This window comes from Sus scrofa, chromosome 6 (genome assembly GCF_054392235.1).
Source record: "Sus scrofa isolate SSC_HxYL_T2T_F1_AM1 chromosome 6, Sscrofa_HxYL_maternal_Yorkshire_Landrace_v2.0, whole genome shotgun sequence".
Classification (NCBI taxonomy): domain Eukaryota; kingdom Metazoa; phylum Chordata; class Mammalia; order Artiodactyla; family Suidae; genus Sus; species Sus scrofa.
In genome coordinates, this window is record NC_139388.1 from 53,420,140 (window position 1) to 53,436,363 (window position 16,224).

Below are 16,224 nucleotides of genomic sequence, written 5' to 3' on the forward strand. Positions count from 1 at the left end.
GGCCAAGCCAGGAAGCCTGGAGAATTGGGACGACCCCTCCTCTGTCCTGCGGCTTTTGGGTTGGGGTTCCGGGGTCTGGGCCTGCCGTCCTCGGAGACTGCCGCCCGCTCCTCCACATCCGGGGTGACAGATGCCCGCGCCACTGTGCGGACGTCGGCCCCAGGCCCCCTCCCAGCTTCCGCGGAGGGCGGAGCCCGGGAGCCTCGCCCCGCCCCATCCCCGCCCCCGCGCGCTGCGGGCCCGGGGCGCTGGGAGGGGGGCCCAGCCGAACGCGCAGACCCCAAGCCTCCAGGCCCCGGCCCCGGGGAGCGCTGGGCTCAAGAGTTTCCCCACCCCGGGCCGCAGGGTCGGGGCGGGTGTCAGTGCAGGGGGCGCAGGAGGTCCCGGCCTGTGGCTGCGGGCGGTGAGTGAGGGGCGCGGGTGGGGGCACCGCTATTCTCAGGGTTCTTGGCGTTGGGGAAGGAGCAGTGGGTGGGGTTGAGGAGCAAAACCTTGAGAGAAAACCGGCTCAACCCAGGTTTGGCCTGAGGGCGGGAGAATTGAGGACCCTCCCCTCCCCCCAGGGGTGTGCTCTGTGGTGGAGTTGGGGGGGGGGTTGGGGGTGTTATAGGGGAGCTGTACAAGGGCGGACTCTGGTAAAACATGAGGTGTCTGGGGAGCTGGCGGGTGTGGGTCATGGATGTGGGTGGAGGAGGAGAGGCTGTGTGGCCCCCGAGGAGAGGTGATAGGCTGCCTCAAAGCAGAAGTGATGGGAACAGGGCAGAGTGTCCAGGCTGCATGTGTGGGAAGCCTGGGCATATCTGTGCACCTGGGGGGATCTGATGCTGGGGAGATTAAGATGAACATGGAGTTATTTGGGGTGAATTTGTAAGACGATTGGGGGCACCAGAGGAGTGTTTTCAGAGAGCTCATGTTTGGGGCAAGCATGCAGACAGTCCCTTGGGACATGAATTTGGGGCAAGTGGAGGTGGCGTTGGGCTTGCCTGGATCGGTATGTGTGGCAGGGACTTGGGCATTGAGAGTATGCAGGCTTGGGGTGGGGGGAACAGGAGGTGTGCGAACTAAGCATCTCTGGGGATGGGGATGGGGGGAGGGATGGGAGTGCGAACCAAGGATGGGTGTGTAGTTCACAGGCCAGGTATACGTGTGTACAGTATGGTTTGGAATAAATGTGCAACAGGTATGTGGTTTTGCCCTGAGGAGAGAGAAGTCCAGATTCCTGAGCTCCCTTCACAACTTGGACCAACCTTTTTTTTTTTTTGGCCGCCCCACAGCATATGGAGTTAGCGGGCCAGGGATCAGATCCCAGCCATAGTTGCCACCTAAGCCACAGCTGTGGCAACACCGGATCCTTAAACCACTGTGCCGGGCTGGGGATCGAACCTGCATCCCAGCGCTCCCAAGATGTTGCTGATCCCGTTGTGCCACAGCAGGAACTTCTGGACCAACCTCTTTTACTCTCTGGGGCTCAGTTTTATTATCTATAAAATGGGGGCGTTCCTGTCATGGCTCAGCGGAAACGAATCTGAATAATCCATGAGGACAGAGGTTCGATCCCTGACCTTGCTTGGTGGGTTAAGGATCCGGCGTTGCCGTGAGCTGCGGTGTAGACTGCAGACGTGGCTCAGATCTGGTGTTGCTGTGGCTGTGGTGTAGGCCAGTGGCTACAGCTCCAATCTGGACCCTAACCTGGGAACCTCCATATGCCACAGGTGTGGCCTTAAAAGACAAAAAACAAAAAAACAAACAAAACATGGGTGTGAGTATCTTTCAGCGACCTACTCTCTGCTTGGAGACTCTCTAAAGCCAGTAGTCAGGGGAGTGACACTCTTACAGCTTGTCCTTTTCTTTACCACCAGGAAGCCCCTCTGGGAGCTTTCCCCAGCCATGGACAGCCCCAGTCTTCGAGAGCTCCAACAGCCTCTGCTGGTGCATGTAGGGGGAGAGCCCCCTGTGCAGAAGCCTGGGGAGCCTGAGCCGGAGCCTCCCTTTGGAGAGATGGTCTTGGCTGAATCGCTGAAGGGTTGGCAGTTCCTCTCACCATCTCTTTCCTCCGTGAGCGCCGGCCTGGGGGAGCCAGGGCCCCCTGACCTTGAGGTAGGAACAGCACCACTGAGGTAGGCTCCTTAGTGAGAGCGGGGGGAGGGGACCAGGGGCGCACCCAGCTGTGGCCAGCATCTGCCAGGCTGGCAGCTGGAGTTCCAGCCTTTGGCCTGGACTCTCACTTCCCAGTTGCGTGTAGCCTTCCTGGGTTTCCAGTTGAAGTTTTTCCTGTTTTCTGCTTATCTTTGTTTCCTTTAGCTCTGTTTGTCTTCCCTCCCTCTAATTTTTGACCTCCCTGTTCTCTATCTGTCCATCTCTCTCCAAAGCCAACTCATCTCTGTGCCTCTACTGGCACTGGTCTTTCTTTGCCCAATTAATGTCACTTTTTATTATTTCTTTTTTCTTTTCTTTCTTTCTTTTTTTGGATGAGCCTGCAGCATGCAGAAGTTCCCTGGTCAGGGACCAAACCTGTGCCACAGCAGTGACAAAGCCAGGTCCTTAACTGCTAGGCCACCAGGGAACTCCACTTTCTTTGTACATATTGTCAAGCTTGTCTTATTTCCTAAACATATTTTTATGGTTGCTATTGCTGTATAGCAAATCACCCCCAAGAAGTTCCTGGGAACCTCTGCATGCCGTGGGCATGGCCAAATAAATAAATACATAAAAATTTTTTTAAAAAATCACCCCAAAATGTAGTAGCTTAAAACAGCAGCAGTCATTATCATGGCTTATGGTTTCTATGAGTAGGGAATTTGGGAAGGACTTGGGTGGTTCTGCTTCAGCATCTTTCATGTGGCTGCAGTCAGCCAGTAGCTAGCACTGGAACAGTCAGTGGGTCTGGTTGGGCACCTCACTCTTAATGATGCAGTCTCAGGGCTTCTGCATGGGTCTCCCCATGTGGGTGGGCTCGGGCTCATGGCTTCAGGGCAGTCAGACTTCTTACGGGCCTCTAGCTTCCAGCATGAGTGTTTCAACAAAGCAGAAGCTGTCTCACCTTTTCTGACTTATGCTTGCAAGTCGTGTGGCATTACTTCCACCACATTCTATCAGTTCCAAGTGAGTCACAACCCGCCCAGACTCAAGGAAAGTGGACACAGACCTCATCCCTTGATGGGAAGATTATCAGTCATCCTGTAAGGAAAGCATGTGGGATGGGAGAGATGGCTGTGGCAATTTTTGGAAACACAGTCTGCCTCATTGTGACTGTAAGCTTTGCTTTGACGTGGTATATGTCTGATAATTCCATTATTTGAAGACTTCAAGGGGCTTATTAAATTTCTGCTAGTTCTCCTCCATGGTTGCTTGTCTGCCTCATTATCTTTGATTGCATGCTGGTCATTGTATTTGAAAAATTTTTTTTAGGAAAAATTACTTTGAGGCCTAGAATGAAAGTACCTTCCTCCAGAGAGGATTTGGTTTGCTTCTGTCGGCTACCCGGGGGCACTACCCGTTAGAGATTATTATTATCATTTTATCTTTTCAGGGCCACACCTTGGGCATATGGAAGTTGCCAGGCTAGGAGCTGAATAGAGCTGCAGCTGCCAGCCTACTCCACAGCCACAGCAGCACCAGATCCCAGCTGCTTCTGCCACTTACACTGCAGTTCATGGCAGCACTGGATCCTTAACCTACTGAGTGGGGCCAGGGGTTGAACCCACGTTCTCATGGATACTAGTCAGGTTCTTAACCTGCTGAGCCACTGCAGGAACTCTTGATGTAAGATTTTTTTTTTTCTTTATTTCTTTTTAGGGCTGCACCTGTGGCATATGGATGTTTCCAGGCTAGGGGTCGAATCGGAGCTACAGCTGCCAGCCTACACCACAGCCACAACAACTCCAGATCCGAGCCATGCCTGTGACCTACACCACAGCTCACAGCAACGCCAGATCGTTAACCCACTGAGCAAGGCCAGGGATCAAACCTGCATCCTCATGGATACTAGTCGGGTTTGTTTCCACTGAGCCACAGCGGGAACTCCCAGGTGTAAGATTTTTAAAAAATATTTTTAATCTAGAACTTGTAGTTTTAGCAGGCAGGTTAGCTCCCTGAATCTCCATCATTTTGCAAGTTCTTGTCCCCACTGGTTTCTCTCTGCCCTCACGGGGTTTTTAACCCTGAGCTTATAAGCAGTTGTAGTACCCATGATTGGCCCTGTGAACTCCTTGAAATTGAACTCAAAGCTTTTGAGTGTGGGGGAGGCTTTTCTCTGGAGATGGGGTCCCAGAGGACCCAGGATGTAGATGAGTCAAGAGCCCATCTCCTGGAGCATTTTCCTCTCCTGGTGTCTTTGGGGGCAAAGGGGAGCAGAGTGGTGGGCGGGGAAGGTGGATGGAGATGCCCACTTAGGCCGTCTCCTGCCCATAGGATGTGTCATCCAGTGACAGTGACTCGGACTGGGATGGGGGCGGCCTGCTCTCCCCTCTCCTACCCCACGACCACCTCGGCCTGGCTGTCTTCTCGATGCTGTGCTGTTTCTGGCCCGTGGGCATCCCCGCCTTCTGCCTGGCCCAGAAGGTCAGTGTGTGGGTGGAGCTGGGAGGGGACTGGATATAAAAGAGAAAAATGCGTTCAAAAGAAAACGAAACAAAAAAGAGGAGCCATGCTGGTTGGGGGAGGTGGTGGTGAGAGGTGGAGAGGATTCATGCAGAAACATTCAGGGGGAAAAAGAGGCAGTTTCACAGACCACAGCCCAGAGTGGTGGCGGAGGAGAACCTGAACTCAGATCCTGGGTCTGAGTAAGGTTGGGGGCACGCCTCTTAACCTCGGGTGCCTCACTTTCCTCCTCTGTAAAATGGGAAGGAATGGTTCCTGCCTCAGGGTCATCCTGAGGCTCAGTGCGTTTGAGCAGTGGCAATTAGGACTAGAGTAGATCTTTATTAGTCACCCAGCAGCCCGGGGGCCCAAGTGTGCCTGACTCGCGGTGGCCGCTTCCTTTTGTTTTGGGAACAGATGAATACCTGGGCGTGTTGGCTGGGGGCGGGGCCGGGCTGCGGGAAGCAGGGTGGGGCCAAGGGATGCCTGAGTCACCGCTGCCCAACGCCTCCACAGACCAGCAAGGCTTGGGCCAAGGGGGACGTCCAGGGGGCAGGGGCCGCCTCCCGCCGCGCCTTCCTGCTGGGGGTCCTGGCCATCGGGCTGGGCGTGTGCACCTACGCGGCCGCCCTGGTGACTCTGTCCGCCTACCTCGCCTCCCGGGACCCGCCTTAGTCGCCCCCAGGCCCCCTTCTGGCCGCCCAGCGCGCCCGGGGTCGGAGTGGACAATCCGTGTGGATGAGGCGGAGGCGGTGGCTGCGGCGGCTGCGGCGTGAGCTGGAGCACCCCTGCCCCCTTCCTGGAGGCCGCAAAGAGCGATTAAACACCAGACACTCTTGCCGCCAACCTGTGTCTGCCTGTGTGTGGGGGGGAAGGTGGATGGGGCGGGCCAGAGCGACAGGCTGTCCCCAGGGTGCCCCGGGACACCTCAGAGCCAGAGAAGGGGCAGTCCGAGGAGGCGTCCATATTGCAGAATATTCTTTTTGCAACGTGGGTGGTCGGGAGAGAATTAGAGAAAGCCAGGTTCCAAGTTATTACTCCGTATTCACCCGCCCACGTGCCTTCTCTCTGAACCTCACTTTTTCTCATTGGCAAAATGGGACCAATCCCCCCCACACACCTGGAGCAGTTGTTGAGACTAAATGGGTCTTCCATGTAAACAGCGGTCACCGGCTAAGCCCCTGACGGCGGATGGCAGAAACCCAACTCAGACAGCCTTATAGGACAAAGGGGAAGAAAGCAGAGTAGAACTGGATTCAGGGGCTCCAGTGAAATGGCCTGGTCTCCCCATCTCTTGGCCCTCCTCTCCTGCTGGCTTCAGGGCACGGGCTCCCCCTCCTGGTGGAGAAAAGTGGCCTGGGCTGCTCAGGTACTTCCAAGGTCCTCTTCCCCAGGCACCCTCTAGAAGGCCCATCTTGGGTAGGAGGAAGCACCATCAAATGGCCTGAGACTGGGAGAGTGCTGGCGCCTTGGCAGGCAAAACAGCCATCTGCCACGAGCGTGAAGCAGAGGCACAGTAAGTAGGGCCTGCTGTTACCAAATAATAAAGTGACAGCAGTTTAGCTTTTCCATGCTGTTTAATCTTGCTAGAAGAAAACACCATTCTTCATTTGTGCTCTGAGTGCCTTCACAGAGCATACCTGCAAGCTAACGATATGTACGCATTTCCTTCTAGGTCACTGGGGATGAAAATGATACCCGCCCAAATGCAGAGCTGTGGGCGTGTGAAGTGTGTGGCAGAGGGGCCCCCAGACAGGTCATTTTCTCTGTAAGTCCCCAGATGTCGGCAGACAGGGTCTGGTAGCCATGTGGCCCCGTTGGGGGAACGTTATTCCTTGCAGGTTGCTAGTGTGTTCCTGGCTCCTGCTCCCTAAATATGAGGGTGAGGGTCAGTTAAATAAAAACTGAAGGCTTTTCAGGAATTCCCTTCATGGCTCAGCCGTTAATGAACCCGAATAGCATCAGTGAGAATGTGGGTTCAATCCCTGGCCTCACTCAGCGGGTTAAGGATCTTCTGCATTGCTGTGAGATGTGGTATAGGTCGGATCCTGTGTGGCTGTGGCTCTGGCGTAGGCTGGTGGCTACAGCTCCAACTGGACCCCTAGCCTGGGAACCTCCATATGCTGTGGGTGCAGCCCTAAAAAGACAAAAAGACACACACAAACAAAAAATTGAAGGAGTTCCCATTGTGGCTCAGTGGGTTAAGAACCCAACACTGTCTCTGTGAGGAAGTGGGTTTAATCCCTGGCCTTACTCGGTGGGTTAAGGATCTGCATTGCTGTAAGCTAAGGCATAAACCACAGCTGCAGCCGATTCACCCCCTGGCCTGGGGACTTCCATATGCCACAAGTATGACTGGCACAGAAGGTCAAGGTTCGGGGGTTGTCACTGCAATGGCTTGGGTTGCTGCTGTGGCACAGAATACGCCCATTTTCAAAAGCCCTTGTGAGATGCTGCCACCCGTGACTGAGAACCAACAGACCTCAGCCACCCCCGTTCACAGGCAGGGAAGCAAAGTGCAGAGTGTACCAGACCCGCATCTCCCGGGTTTGCCCGAACAGTGGAGGCTCTGGGTATAGGTTCTGAGTGGGACCCATGCTCCACCACTAACCAGCTGGTGACCTCTGGCAGTTAACTGGCTTCTGAGCTTGTTTTCTTACAAAGGGACTATAACAGCCCAACCACACCCTTTTTGAGTGAGTAAAAGCAGCACGCAGAGGCCAGACTCCCCTCCGAGGCCCTCAAAACCCGCTGCCAGGGGGTCATCTCCCCAGGTATCCACTGAGCGCATCCCGGCTTCCTCCTGGGCTTCCCTCAGACTCCTCCCATGAAGGTGCCCCAGACTGTATTCCATCTGCCTTCCCCAAATGAACTCGCTGAAACCCTCTTCCCTGCTTTTCTTTTTTCAAAATAGCATTTACCACTCTCCAACAAACACAAATTTTATTTGTCTATCACAGCACTGCTTCTCAAAACCCAGGACCTGGGTCCCATACATTGCCATGGCCTCAGCACCTGGTAGGGCCCACACACTGTAACAGGCCTTGCAGGGCTGTTGAGATGAGTAGGTTCATTCAATAAATGCACAATCCGTTTTCTTGGGGTGGGGCAGACCCTGGGGCTATTAGCCACACATTCCTGGCAGGTTAGGGGCTCCTGCAGTGATAGAGCCACAAGCTCACCCCCACGCACAAGGACAGACAGGCAGGGCCGGGCTGCTGGTTTAGTTGGTACTGGAGGGAGTGGGCGGTGGCGGGAGGGGCACCTGCCCTGGCCTGCCTCAGCTCTTGGCTGCCTCAGCTCTTGGAGTAACGCCTCTGCAGCGATTCCCGGTAGAAGCGGAAGACGTGTTGGGAGGCAGTCTGGGCTGCAGCCAGGCACTGCTGGAGCTGGAAGGAGAGCTGGGTGGGTGCTGGGGGGCCAGGAGGTTCCCCCGGCCCCACCTGACCCCCAGAACCCACAAACCTACTACCCCCCTTCACTGGGTGTCCCCCTCACCCCAGCGAGGCAGGGGGGTGAGGGAAATTACAAGTGTATTTCCTTCTTCCCCACGTCCCGGGCTCCTTGGGGGCGGGGGAACGGGGAAGGCTTCAGGGGTCAGATTCCATCAGTTCCAGGGCAATGGTGCTCAGATTAACAGGATCAGCCATCCTGACCCCTGGAAGCGATTCCAACCTGCCGGGCTCTGGAATCAGAGATTGGAATTTCAGAGCTACAGAATCCAAGCCCCCACATCTTTACTGCCATGTGTGCCTGGACTCACAGGAAGGCCAGGTGGGCAATGCTCCTGGAGACCACCTGGCCCAACAGTGGCCACTCTGTTTTTCAGACACCCTGAATTCCAGAGCGTGCAGCTCTGAGCTGGAAGCTGGAAGGCCTTCAGGTGCTCCCAGCTCCTGATTTCAACCTGAGCCCCTCCTCTCTTCTCATAAACTGGGCTCCCTTTAAAAATTCCCAAAGGTCTCTAAGGCTAAAAGTTTGAAAACGCCTCCTATTTACAGAAGGCAGGCATGGAAGGGGCTCTCCTTAAGCCTCTCAGGGTTGGAATAGGGCCTCTTATCAGGTGGACAGGAAGGACCTGGCTTTCACCCCGTTGCAGGCTGGTACCTCAGCATCTGAGTAGAGTCCCTTGGTGGTGGACATCAGCAGCTTCCGTTCCACACTGTCAAGAGCAAAGGTCAGGACCGCCCGGGCCTCCTAGGGACAAGGGGTACAAGGTGGGGGACCTGGGACTCTCCCCTCAGCCACAATCTCAGTTGTCTCAAAGAGGGGGGCTTACTTTTACAATTTTTCTTTTCAGGGCCACACCTACGGCATATGGAAGTTCCCAGTCTAGGGTCTGAATTGGAGCTGCAGCTGCTGGGCCTACACCACAGTCATGTGGGACCCAAGCTGCCTCCATGACTTACTGCAGCTTATGGCAACACCGGATCCTGAACCCACTGGGCGAGGCCAGGGATCAAACCCACATTCTCATGAACACAAGTGATTTTTTTTGTGTGTACATACTACCCCGTCCCTGCTCCCCCGGGAAATGGTTGCCCACACGACTCTACCACATGGTTCTGACAGGGGCTTCTGAGCACTGTATCCTGGGCCACAGGGCAGCCATGTGTCGGTCATTCGCCTGTGTCTCCCAGCCTCCCCTTGTTGCTCTGTGCCCCTGGGGCTGGAAGCCAGCAAACTGTATTTCCAGATTCTCCTGCTAGTTAGGTTTCCCCAGGAATCTGGTGGGAGACTGGAAGGAAGCAGAGCAGCATCCTGGTCCTTGTAGTAGCAGGAGTTTGGGGTATATTGCCTGCCATGGAAACCGTACCAGTGTCTCCAATAGCACAGAGCAGGAGTTGGCTTCAGGGCGCCTAATCTCTGGGCGTCCTCCCTTCTTTTTTTGCTTTCAGTTCTTCCAATATGATTGTAATCAGTTCCCTGCATTAAATTCCCTCTGTCTGAAATCCCCCAAGGGGTTTTGGCTTTCCCACCTGGATGTGACTGTTTCAGTCTTGGGCAGATAACTAGGAATAACCAGAGCCCCAGCACACTATGAACTTGAGCCAGTGAAGAAAAAGCTCTCTCCTTCTTTGCTTCTGCACCTCTTAAAATCATTTCTCTTTTTGTTGAAGTGGGCTAGAGTTGGGTTTCCAGCACTTGCCCAGATGAATGGAGCAGAGCTTGCCAGCTGGGACTGAAGTGGTACAAGCCAACCATTTTGTTTTTTTTGTTTGTTTTTTGGTCTTTTTAGGGCCACACCCACAGCACATGGAGGTTCCCAAGACAGGGTGAATTGGACTGCAGCTGCGGCCTACACCACAGCTCACGCCAATGCTAGATCCTTAACCCACTGAGCGAGGCCAGGGATCGAACCTGCATCCTCATGGATGCTAGTCAGATTCATTTCTGCTGAACCCCATCAGGAACACCACAAGCCAAGTGTTTTGAAGCGAGACCTGGAGGAGGAAGGGAGAAACTTTCCACTACCTGGCCCTTCATACCTACCTTTTCTTGCTTGGCTGTGGGGTCCAGCATGAGGGTCCCATCGGAGTCCAGAGCACAGGTGACCCCACAGAAGAGGGCCCGCATGGGCACACCCGCATCCACCAGTGCCATGCAGGCAGCATTCAGGCAGCAGGCCAGGAGCTGCATGTCACAGGCAGTAGTTAAGAGTTTCCACTGTAGGGCTAGCGAGCAGACGTTTCCACGCCTCCATTCACCCTGCCAGTGTCTGTGGCAGACCTCACTAATCAATCACAGAAAGGGAGACGGGCAGAATAGTTCTGGGATCAAGCATCCTTGGGTTCCAGACCCGAATTTGCCACCTCTGAGCTGTGTGACCTTGATCAAGTTACTTACTTTCTCTGAGCCTCTATCAGGGATCCTAACGATATTCCCACAGATAAGCACTTGCAGAAGCCTTCCGAGGAGGCAGTAGCAGAGCCAGGCCTGGAGCTGGGGAATCGAGCAGGCAGTGCTCCCAGGTGACAGGCAGGCAGGTAATGGTGGGAGGAGTCAGCATCCTCAGGGAGCCCACGGTCCGGGGAGAGGTGTGGCCATGGTGCCGTGTAAGGCGCGCACAGGCCAGAGTCAGACAGCTGGCCCCACCTCTGTTTCTCTAAGTCTTTCCTCCCCAGGTCTAGCACAGCGGCTAAGGGCCCAGGTCTACAGTTAGTCAGTCCCACCTCTGCCACTGACTGTCTGTAACCTCCCCTCTGTGAAACGGGTTCACAGTAGTCCTCCTCGTCCCTCCTTAGGGGAGCGTCTGCCCAACTCAGGGCGGTGCACCAGCAAGGCCAACTCGAAAGGCCGGTTTCTGGTCCTCGGCCTCCACCTCTCTCACCCGAACCACAGTGATCTTTTAAGGCTGAGCTGCTGAACTAACTGTGCTGTCTGCTCAGGGCTCCCCTAGTGCCGAGCCTCAAATCCAAGCTCAGGGACAGAGCTGAGGTCAATGGCACAGGCTTTGGAGTCAGAGAAGTCCGGGTGTGAATTCAGCTGCTGCCGCCTTCCAGCTGTGTGACCTTGGGCAAGCAACCTCTCCTCTCTGGGCCTCAGTTTCCTCACCTGAAACATGGGAACAGGACACCCATGTGCTAGGGGCCTTGACCTCTAGGACCAGATGGTGTGAGCCCAGGTCCTGGCCCTGCCAATTATGAGAAGTGTGAGTTGGGAGTTCCCCCTGTGGCTCAATAGTAACAAACCCGACTAGTATCCATGAGGACGTGGGTTCGATCCCTGGTTGTGCTCAGTGGGTTCAGGATCTGGTACTCCGTGAGCTATGGTGTAGGCTGCAGATGCGGCTTGGATCTGATGCTGCTGTGGCATAGGCCAGCAGCTGTAGCTCCAATTCAGCCCCTAGCCCGGGAACTTCCATATGCCGCAGGTGTGGCTCTAAAAAAAAAACAACACAAAAAACAACAAAGAAGTGTGAGTTGACCTTGCTGTGCAAATTAAATGAGTTAATATGTGTAAGGTGCTCAGAACAGTGCCTAGAACATAGTAAGAAGTCAAGCCATGCTTGCTCTTCTCCTACAAGTGGGTGCCTGTCAGGTAGACTAGTAGCGGGTGTGTACATGGCCCACAAAGGGTACACTCAGGGAGATACTGGAGGACTTCCTGGAGGTGGTGGCCAGGTGGGAAAGGATACAGAGCCTGCATCACTGATGACCTGCAACACCACGGTTATGGAGGTGCGGGGGTGCAGCGCTCCCAGCACTACTGCTTCGCACGTGTTTCTGATCAGCCGCTCCCGGCTCTTCTCCGCTACGCCTGGGGGAAACCAGGGGTGGGGTGGTGTGGGGCTGTCAGGCTCATCTTCCTCCACATACCCCACCCGAGCCCCCCCGGAAAGGGCCTGCAGTCTCAGCCTGGGTTAGTGCAAGGCCCTGCATGGAAGACAGAGGATTCCCAGCAGGGAGGAGGCAGTCAGTCCCCACTCCTGCCACTGCCAGCACCCACCGAGGGAGCCTCCGGGGGCAGGAGAACCTTAGAGCCCCCATGTCCAGCACTGCTGCTGTCCACTCCCATCCCAGAGGGCCCAGCCCTGGGGAGTGAGGGGGATGGAGAGTAAAAGGGCAGAAAAACAGGTTGATGGAAAGACATGGAAAGGAGAGACGAGCCACACGGAAGATGAGGGGAAAGTGGAGGCGATGGGGGGGTGGGAGGGGGGCGGAGAAGGGACAGAAACAGACTTGGAAGCATGTTGTTGGGGAAAAGAGACAGAAATAGCTGGAGACAGACAGAGGAGCAGGTGGGGGGAGGGGAGAGCGGGGAGCGCAGTGAGGGAGACCCCAGGCGAGAGGCCCAATTACCCGGCAGCCCGATCTTAGGCCTCAGGATCACCTCCAGTGTGGCCTTGTTGAAGATCTCTTTGCGGACCTTCACCTCGGCCGGGCCATACACGCCTGCCAGGACGGAGGTATCCCCTGGGGAGACAGCACAGGAGGCCTTGCCCACGTCTCCCCCGCCTCCGGGGCCCAACGCGCGGCACTTAACAGTGTGGGCACAGAGCCGGTGGCCGGGCTTCCCCACGTCACCCCGGCTCTGGCCCACCATTCCTTGACAGTGACTCTTGGGGCACTTGCTTCGTTTCTCTGCCTCCACTTCCCCATCCATCAAACGATACCTCCTCCCTCACAGCTGTTGAGGGTTAAATGAGATGATCCACTTAAAGGAAAAAGGCTCAGGAGCTGCCTGGTACCCCTGCTGAGTGCTCAACAGACTTAAGCTGTTATTAACTTCACCGGGAAGTCCCTCCTGCACTAACCTCCCTCCCTCTTACTGCTGCTGGTCCCAACTTCTCTTCCCACAGCTTCCCCTAGCCCAGCTCTCAACTCTGCAGCAGTAAGGATACCTGAGAACCCAATAAATACCTGGGGGGTGGGGGTGGGTTCTAACTCCTGCTCATTTCCTCCTGGCTCTGTAACCTCAGCTGATTTTGCTCACTTCTCTGGGCCTCAGTTTTACCATCTGCAAAAATGAAGAGGCTGAACTAAAACAGTAGCTTCCAAATTTTTCTGACCATAACCCCCAATAAGAAATATATTTCAGGAGTTCCCGTCGTGGCGCAGTAGTTAACGAATCCGACTAGGAACCATGAGGTTGCGGGTTCGGTCCCTGCCTTTGCTCAGTGGGTTAACGATCCGGCGTTGCCGTGAGCTGTGGTGTAGGTTGCAGACGCGGCTTGGATCCCGCGTTGCTGTGGCTCTGGCGTAGGCTAGTGTCTACAGCTCCGATTCAACCCCTAGCCTGGGAACCTCCATATGTTGCAGGAGCGGCCCAAGAAATAGCAAAAAAGACAAAAAAAAAAAATTTTTTTTCAGGGAGTTCCCTCTGCAGCTCAGAGGTTAAAGAACTCAACTAATATTCATGAGGATGTGGGTTCGATCCCTAGCCTTGCTCAGTGGGTTAAGGATCCAATGTGGCTGTGGCTGTGGCGTAGGCCAACAGTTGTAGCTCCGATTCAGCCCCTAGCCTGGAACTTCCATATGCCGCAGGCCCAGCCACAAAAAGCAAAAAAAAAAGAATCACTAACGAATGCACATTGGACTCACTGCAGAGCTTTAAAAGACACTGATGCACAGGCCCCTCCCCTCAGAGAGCCTAATACCATTGCTGAGGGCTGGCGCTCAGGCACCGGCAGCCTGTGAGCTCCACAGGCCATTCTAATGTGCAGCGGGGATTGCAACCTGCAGTGGGAGGACACGGAGCTGGTGCACAGCTTCAAAACGCTGGCCTGCAATCAGAATTGCCGCTGTAGTGGATTAAAAAGTGTAGAGGGCCAGACTTAGCTGGTGTGGGTGGGTTCTGAGGCTTCAGCATTTTTTTTTTTTTGGCTGTGCCCACGGCACATGGAATTCCTGGGCCAGAGATCAAACCCTTGCCACAGCTTGGACCTGAGCCACAGCAGTAACAATGCTGGAACCTTAACCTGCTGAGTCACCAGGGAACTCCTGGGGCTCGGAATTCTTAACCTCAGTAGAGATTCTGAGGCCAGGAGCATGTGAGACACACTTCTGAGGGCCTTTGAGGGACTCTGCTCCAGGGTCCTGGGCTTTGGGGTTTTAGAACATGGAAGAGGCTCAGTATTTAAGTGCTAAGAAACTTGCATGAAGGGCAGTCCTCCGTACCTCTCTTTGACCTCCTGTCTCTGCTGCAGCCACTTTGCTCTCCTGACTGCTCCTCAAACACACCAGGCAAGTTTTTGTCTCAGGGCCTTTACCCTTGTCCCCAATGCTTTTCTCTTACTGTCTTGAGGGTTTGCTCCCTTACCTTTAGATCTTTATTCAAATGGTACCATCTTAGCGAAGCCTTCCCTGACCATCCCATTTGAGACTGCACCCCTCTCTGGCACGCCCTATTCTTCCTTCCTGCGGTAGTTTCCTCCATAGCCTTTTACTAAGTTTTACTTAGTTATCACTTGTTTCTCTGATGGAAATGGAAACTCTTCTAGGGCAGGAATTTAAAAACTTATATAAAACAGAAAAAAATATAAAAAAAGAAATTAAAAAAACACAAAAAACCTTTTTAGCTATGATTTCTCAGTGCTTAGAACAGTACTTAGCAAAAACACATGTGTTCAGGAATTCCCGCTGTGGCACAAAGGAATTGGCAGGAACCCTGGCCCAGCGTTGCCACTCTAAGGGCATAGGAAGGAGACAGTTGGGGCTTGGATGTGATCCCCAGCCTGGCAACTCCGTATATATAAAACAACGAAATTCCCATTTTGGCTCAGCGGGTAAGAACCCAACTAGTATCCATGAGGCTATGGGTTCAATCCCTGGCCCCGCTCAGTGGGTTAAGGATCTGGGGTTGCCGTGAGCTGTGGTGTAGGCCGCAGATGCAGCTCAGATCTCGCATTGCTGTGGCTGCGATGTAGGCCAGCAGCTACAGCTTCGTTTGAACCCCTAGCCTGGGAACCTCCATATGTTGCAAGTGCGGTCCTAAAAAGCAAAAAAAAGAAAAAAGAAAAACAAACAAAAAAAAATCAGTAGTGGTGATTTGCCAGTCTACGAGGTATTTACGCAAAAGAACAGGTTTGCCTCAACCAGGGATAGATGAATCCAGAGTGCATGTGTGGGAGGAACCTAGTCAAGGAGGACTTTTTTTACACGGTGAGATTTCCCCTATTCTGGAGTATTCGTTCTTTTTTTTTTTTTTTTTTTTTTTTTTTGCTCTCTCAGGCCTCACATGGAAGTTCCCAGGCTAGGGATCTAATCAGAGCTACAACTGCCAGCCTACACCACAACCACAGAAACCCCAGATCCGAGCTGTGTCTGCGACCTACACCACAGCTCACAGCAACGCCGGATCCTTAACCCGCTAAGGGAGGCCAGGGATCGAACCCTCATCCTCATGGATCCTAGTCGGGTTCCTTAACTGCTGAGCCACGAAGGGAAGTCCCTGGAGTATTCGTTCTTAAGAGAAGGTCTGCCCCTCTCTCATCCTGAGGCATATTTACCAGAGTGGAGGTATCTTCACCCTTCTATTTGTCTACTGGCATATGCAGTACCATTCACTCCGGCAAGAACTGCATCAGTCCAAGAAGATATTTACCAGCTAACACAATACACTGTACCCGCCCACGAGAACAAATACGACGTGGGTAAATTCTTACCTTGCAGGAAAGAGGCAGAGCCATCGGGCCGGGACAACAAGTTTTGTTCGCAGGCAAAGTGCCGGAGAGTACAGCTGGGGCTCCGAGGGCCAGACTCTGCTCCAGACTCGGGGCGTACCTTGGTTTCAGTCTGCATCGACTCCTCCATCGCCGGGGAGCCCACGTGCAGCAGGGACTGTCGCTTCCGCCCAGAAGCGCGCGCTTGCGTACAGACTGCGTACCCAATGAGCAAGCGCCAACTTGGGTGCGGGGCCCTCCGGGATCCGCGCCCGCACGTGTCTCTGCGTTTACTAACAATCTGGTCCCTCCTACTCCCGCCTAGAGAGTCCAGGAAAGCCATTGGACAGAAGGGAAGAGAGGGCGGGCCTTGGCATGAGCTCGTCCTACCCGAGGCCCCGGGGCCCTGAAACCCTGAAGCCGAGTTCAGTTGCCCTCTGCTTTGCCTGTTAAGAGGAATAACTCCGGTGAGGCGATCGGAGTAATTTGGGGAAATCTGGATTATTTTACCCACCTATATATGTGTCCTAAAGACCGCAGGA

General features: G+C 54.3%; 2 protein-coding genes across 7 annotated transcripts; one reads left to right on the forward strand and one right to left on the reverse strand.

Moving 5' to 3' along the window:
• The first annotated feature begins 251 nt into the window (after positions 1 to 251).
• On the forward strand, positions 252 to 7,464 carry TMEM91 (transmembrane protein 91). 3 transcript variants are annotated; one of them, XR_001303679.3, is made up of 5 exons: positions 252 to 403; positions 1,860 to 2,097; positions 4,411 to 4,560; positions 5,973 to 6,094; positions 6,254 to 6,384. XR_001303679.3 is itself a non-coding variant. In XM_003355932.5 (4 exons), exons 2-4 carry the CDS (start codon positions 1,888 to 1,890, stop codon positions 6,380 to 6,382), a joined length of 489 nt encoding a protein of 162 aa, XP_003355980.3. In that variant the 5' UTR covers positions 252 to 403; positions 1,860 to 1,887; the 3' UTR covers positions 6,383 to 7,464. The 3 variants fall into 3 exon arrangements, 2 of the variants coding, with proteins under 2 accessions (XP_003355980.3, XP_003127205.2); XM_003355932.5 differs by lacking the exon at positions 5,973 to 6,094 and having other exon boundaries at positions 6,254 to 7,464; XM_003127157.5 differs by lacking the exons at positions 5,973 to 6,094; positions 6,254 to 6,384 and adding an exon at positions 5,095 to 5,424.
• A 40-nt stretch (positions 7,465 to 7,504) lies between these two features.
• EXOSC5 (exosome component 5) lies at positions 7,505 to 15,877 on the reverse strand. Of its 4 annotated transcripts, none has more exons than XR_014804851.1 (6): positions 15,686 to 15,855; positions 12,381 to 12,494; positions 10,426 to 11,838; positions 10,072 to 10,312; positions 8,686 to 8,775; positions 7,505 to 7,967 (listed from the first exon to the last, which is right to left on the reverse strand). XR_014804851.1 is itself a non-coding variant. In NM_001244661.1 (6 exon segments), coding segments are annotated over 6 exon segments (708 nt in total). In that variant the 5' UTR covers positions 15,834 to 15,877; the 3' UTR covers positions 7,505 to 7,874.
• Between the last annotated feature and the right edge of the window lie 347 nt (positions 15,878 to 16,224).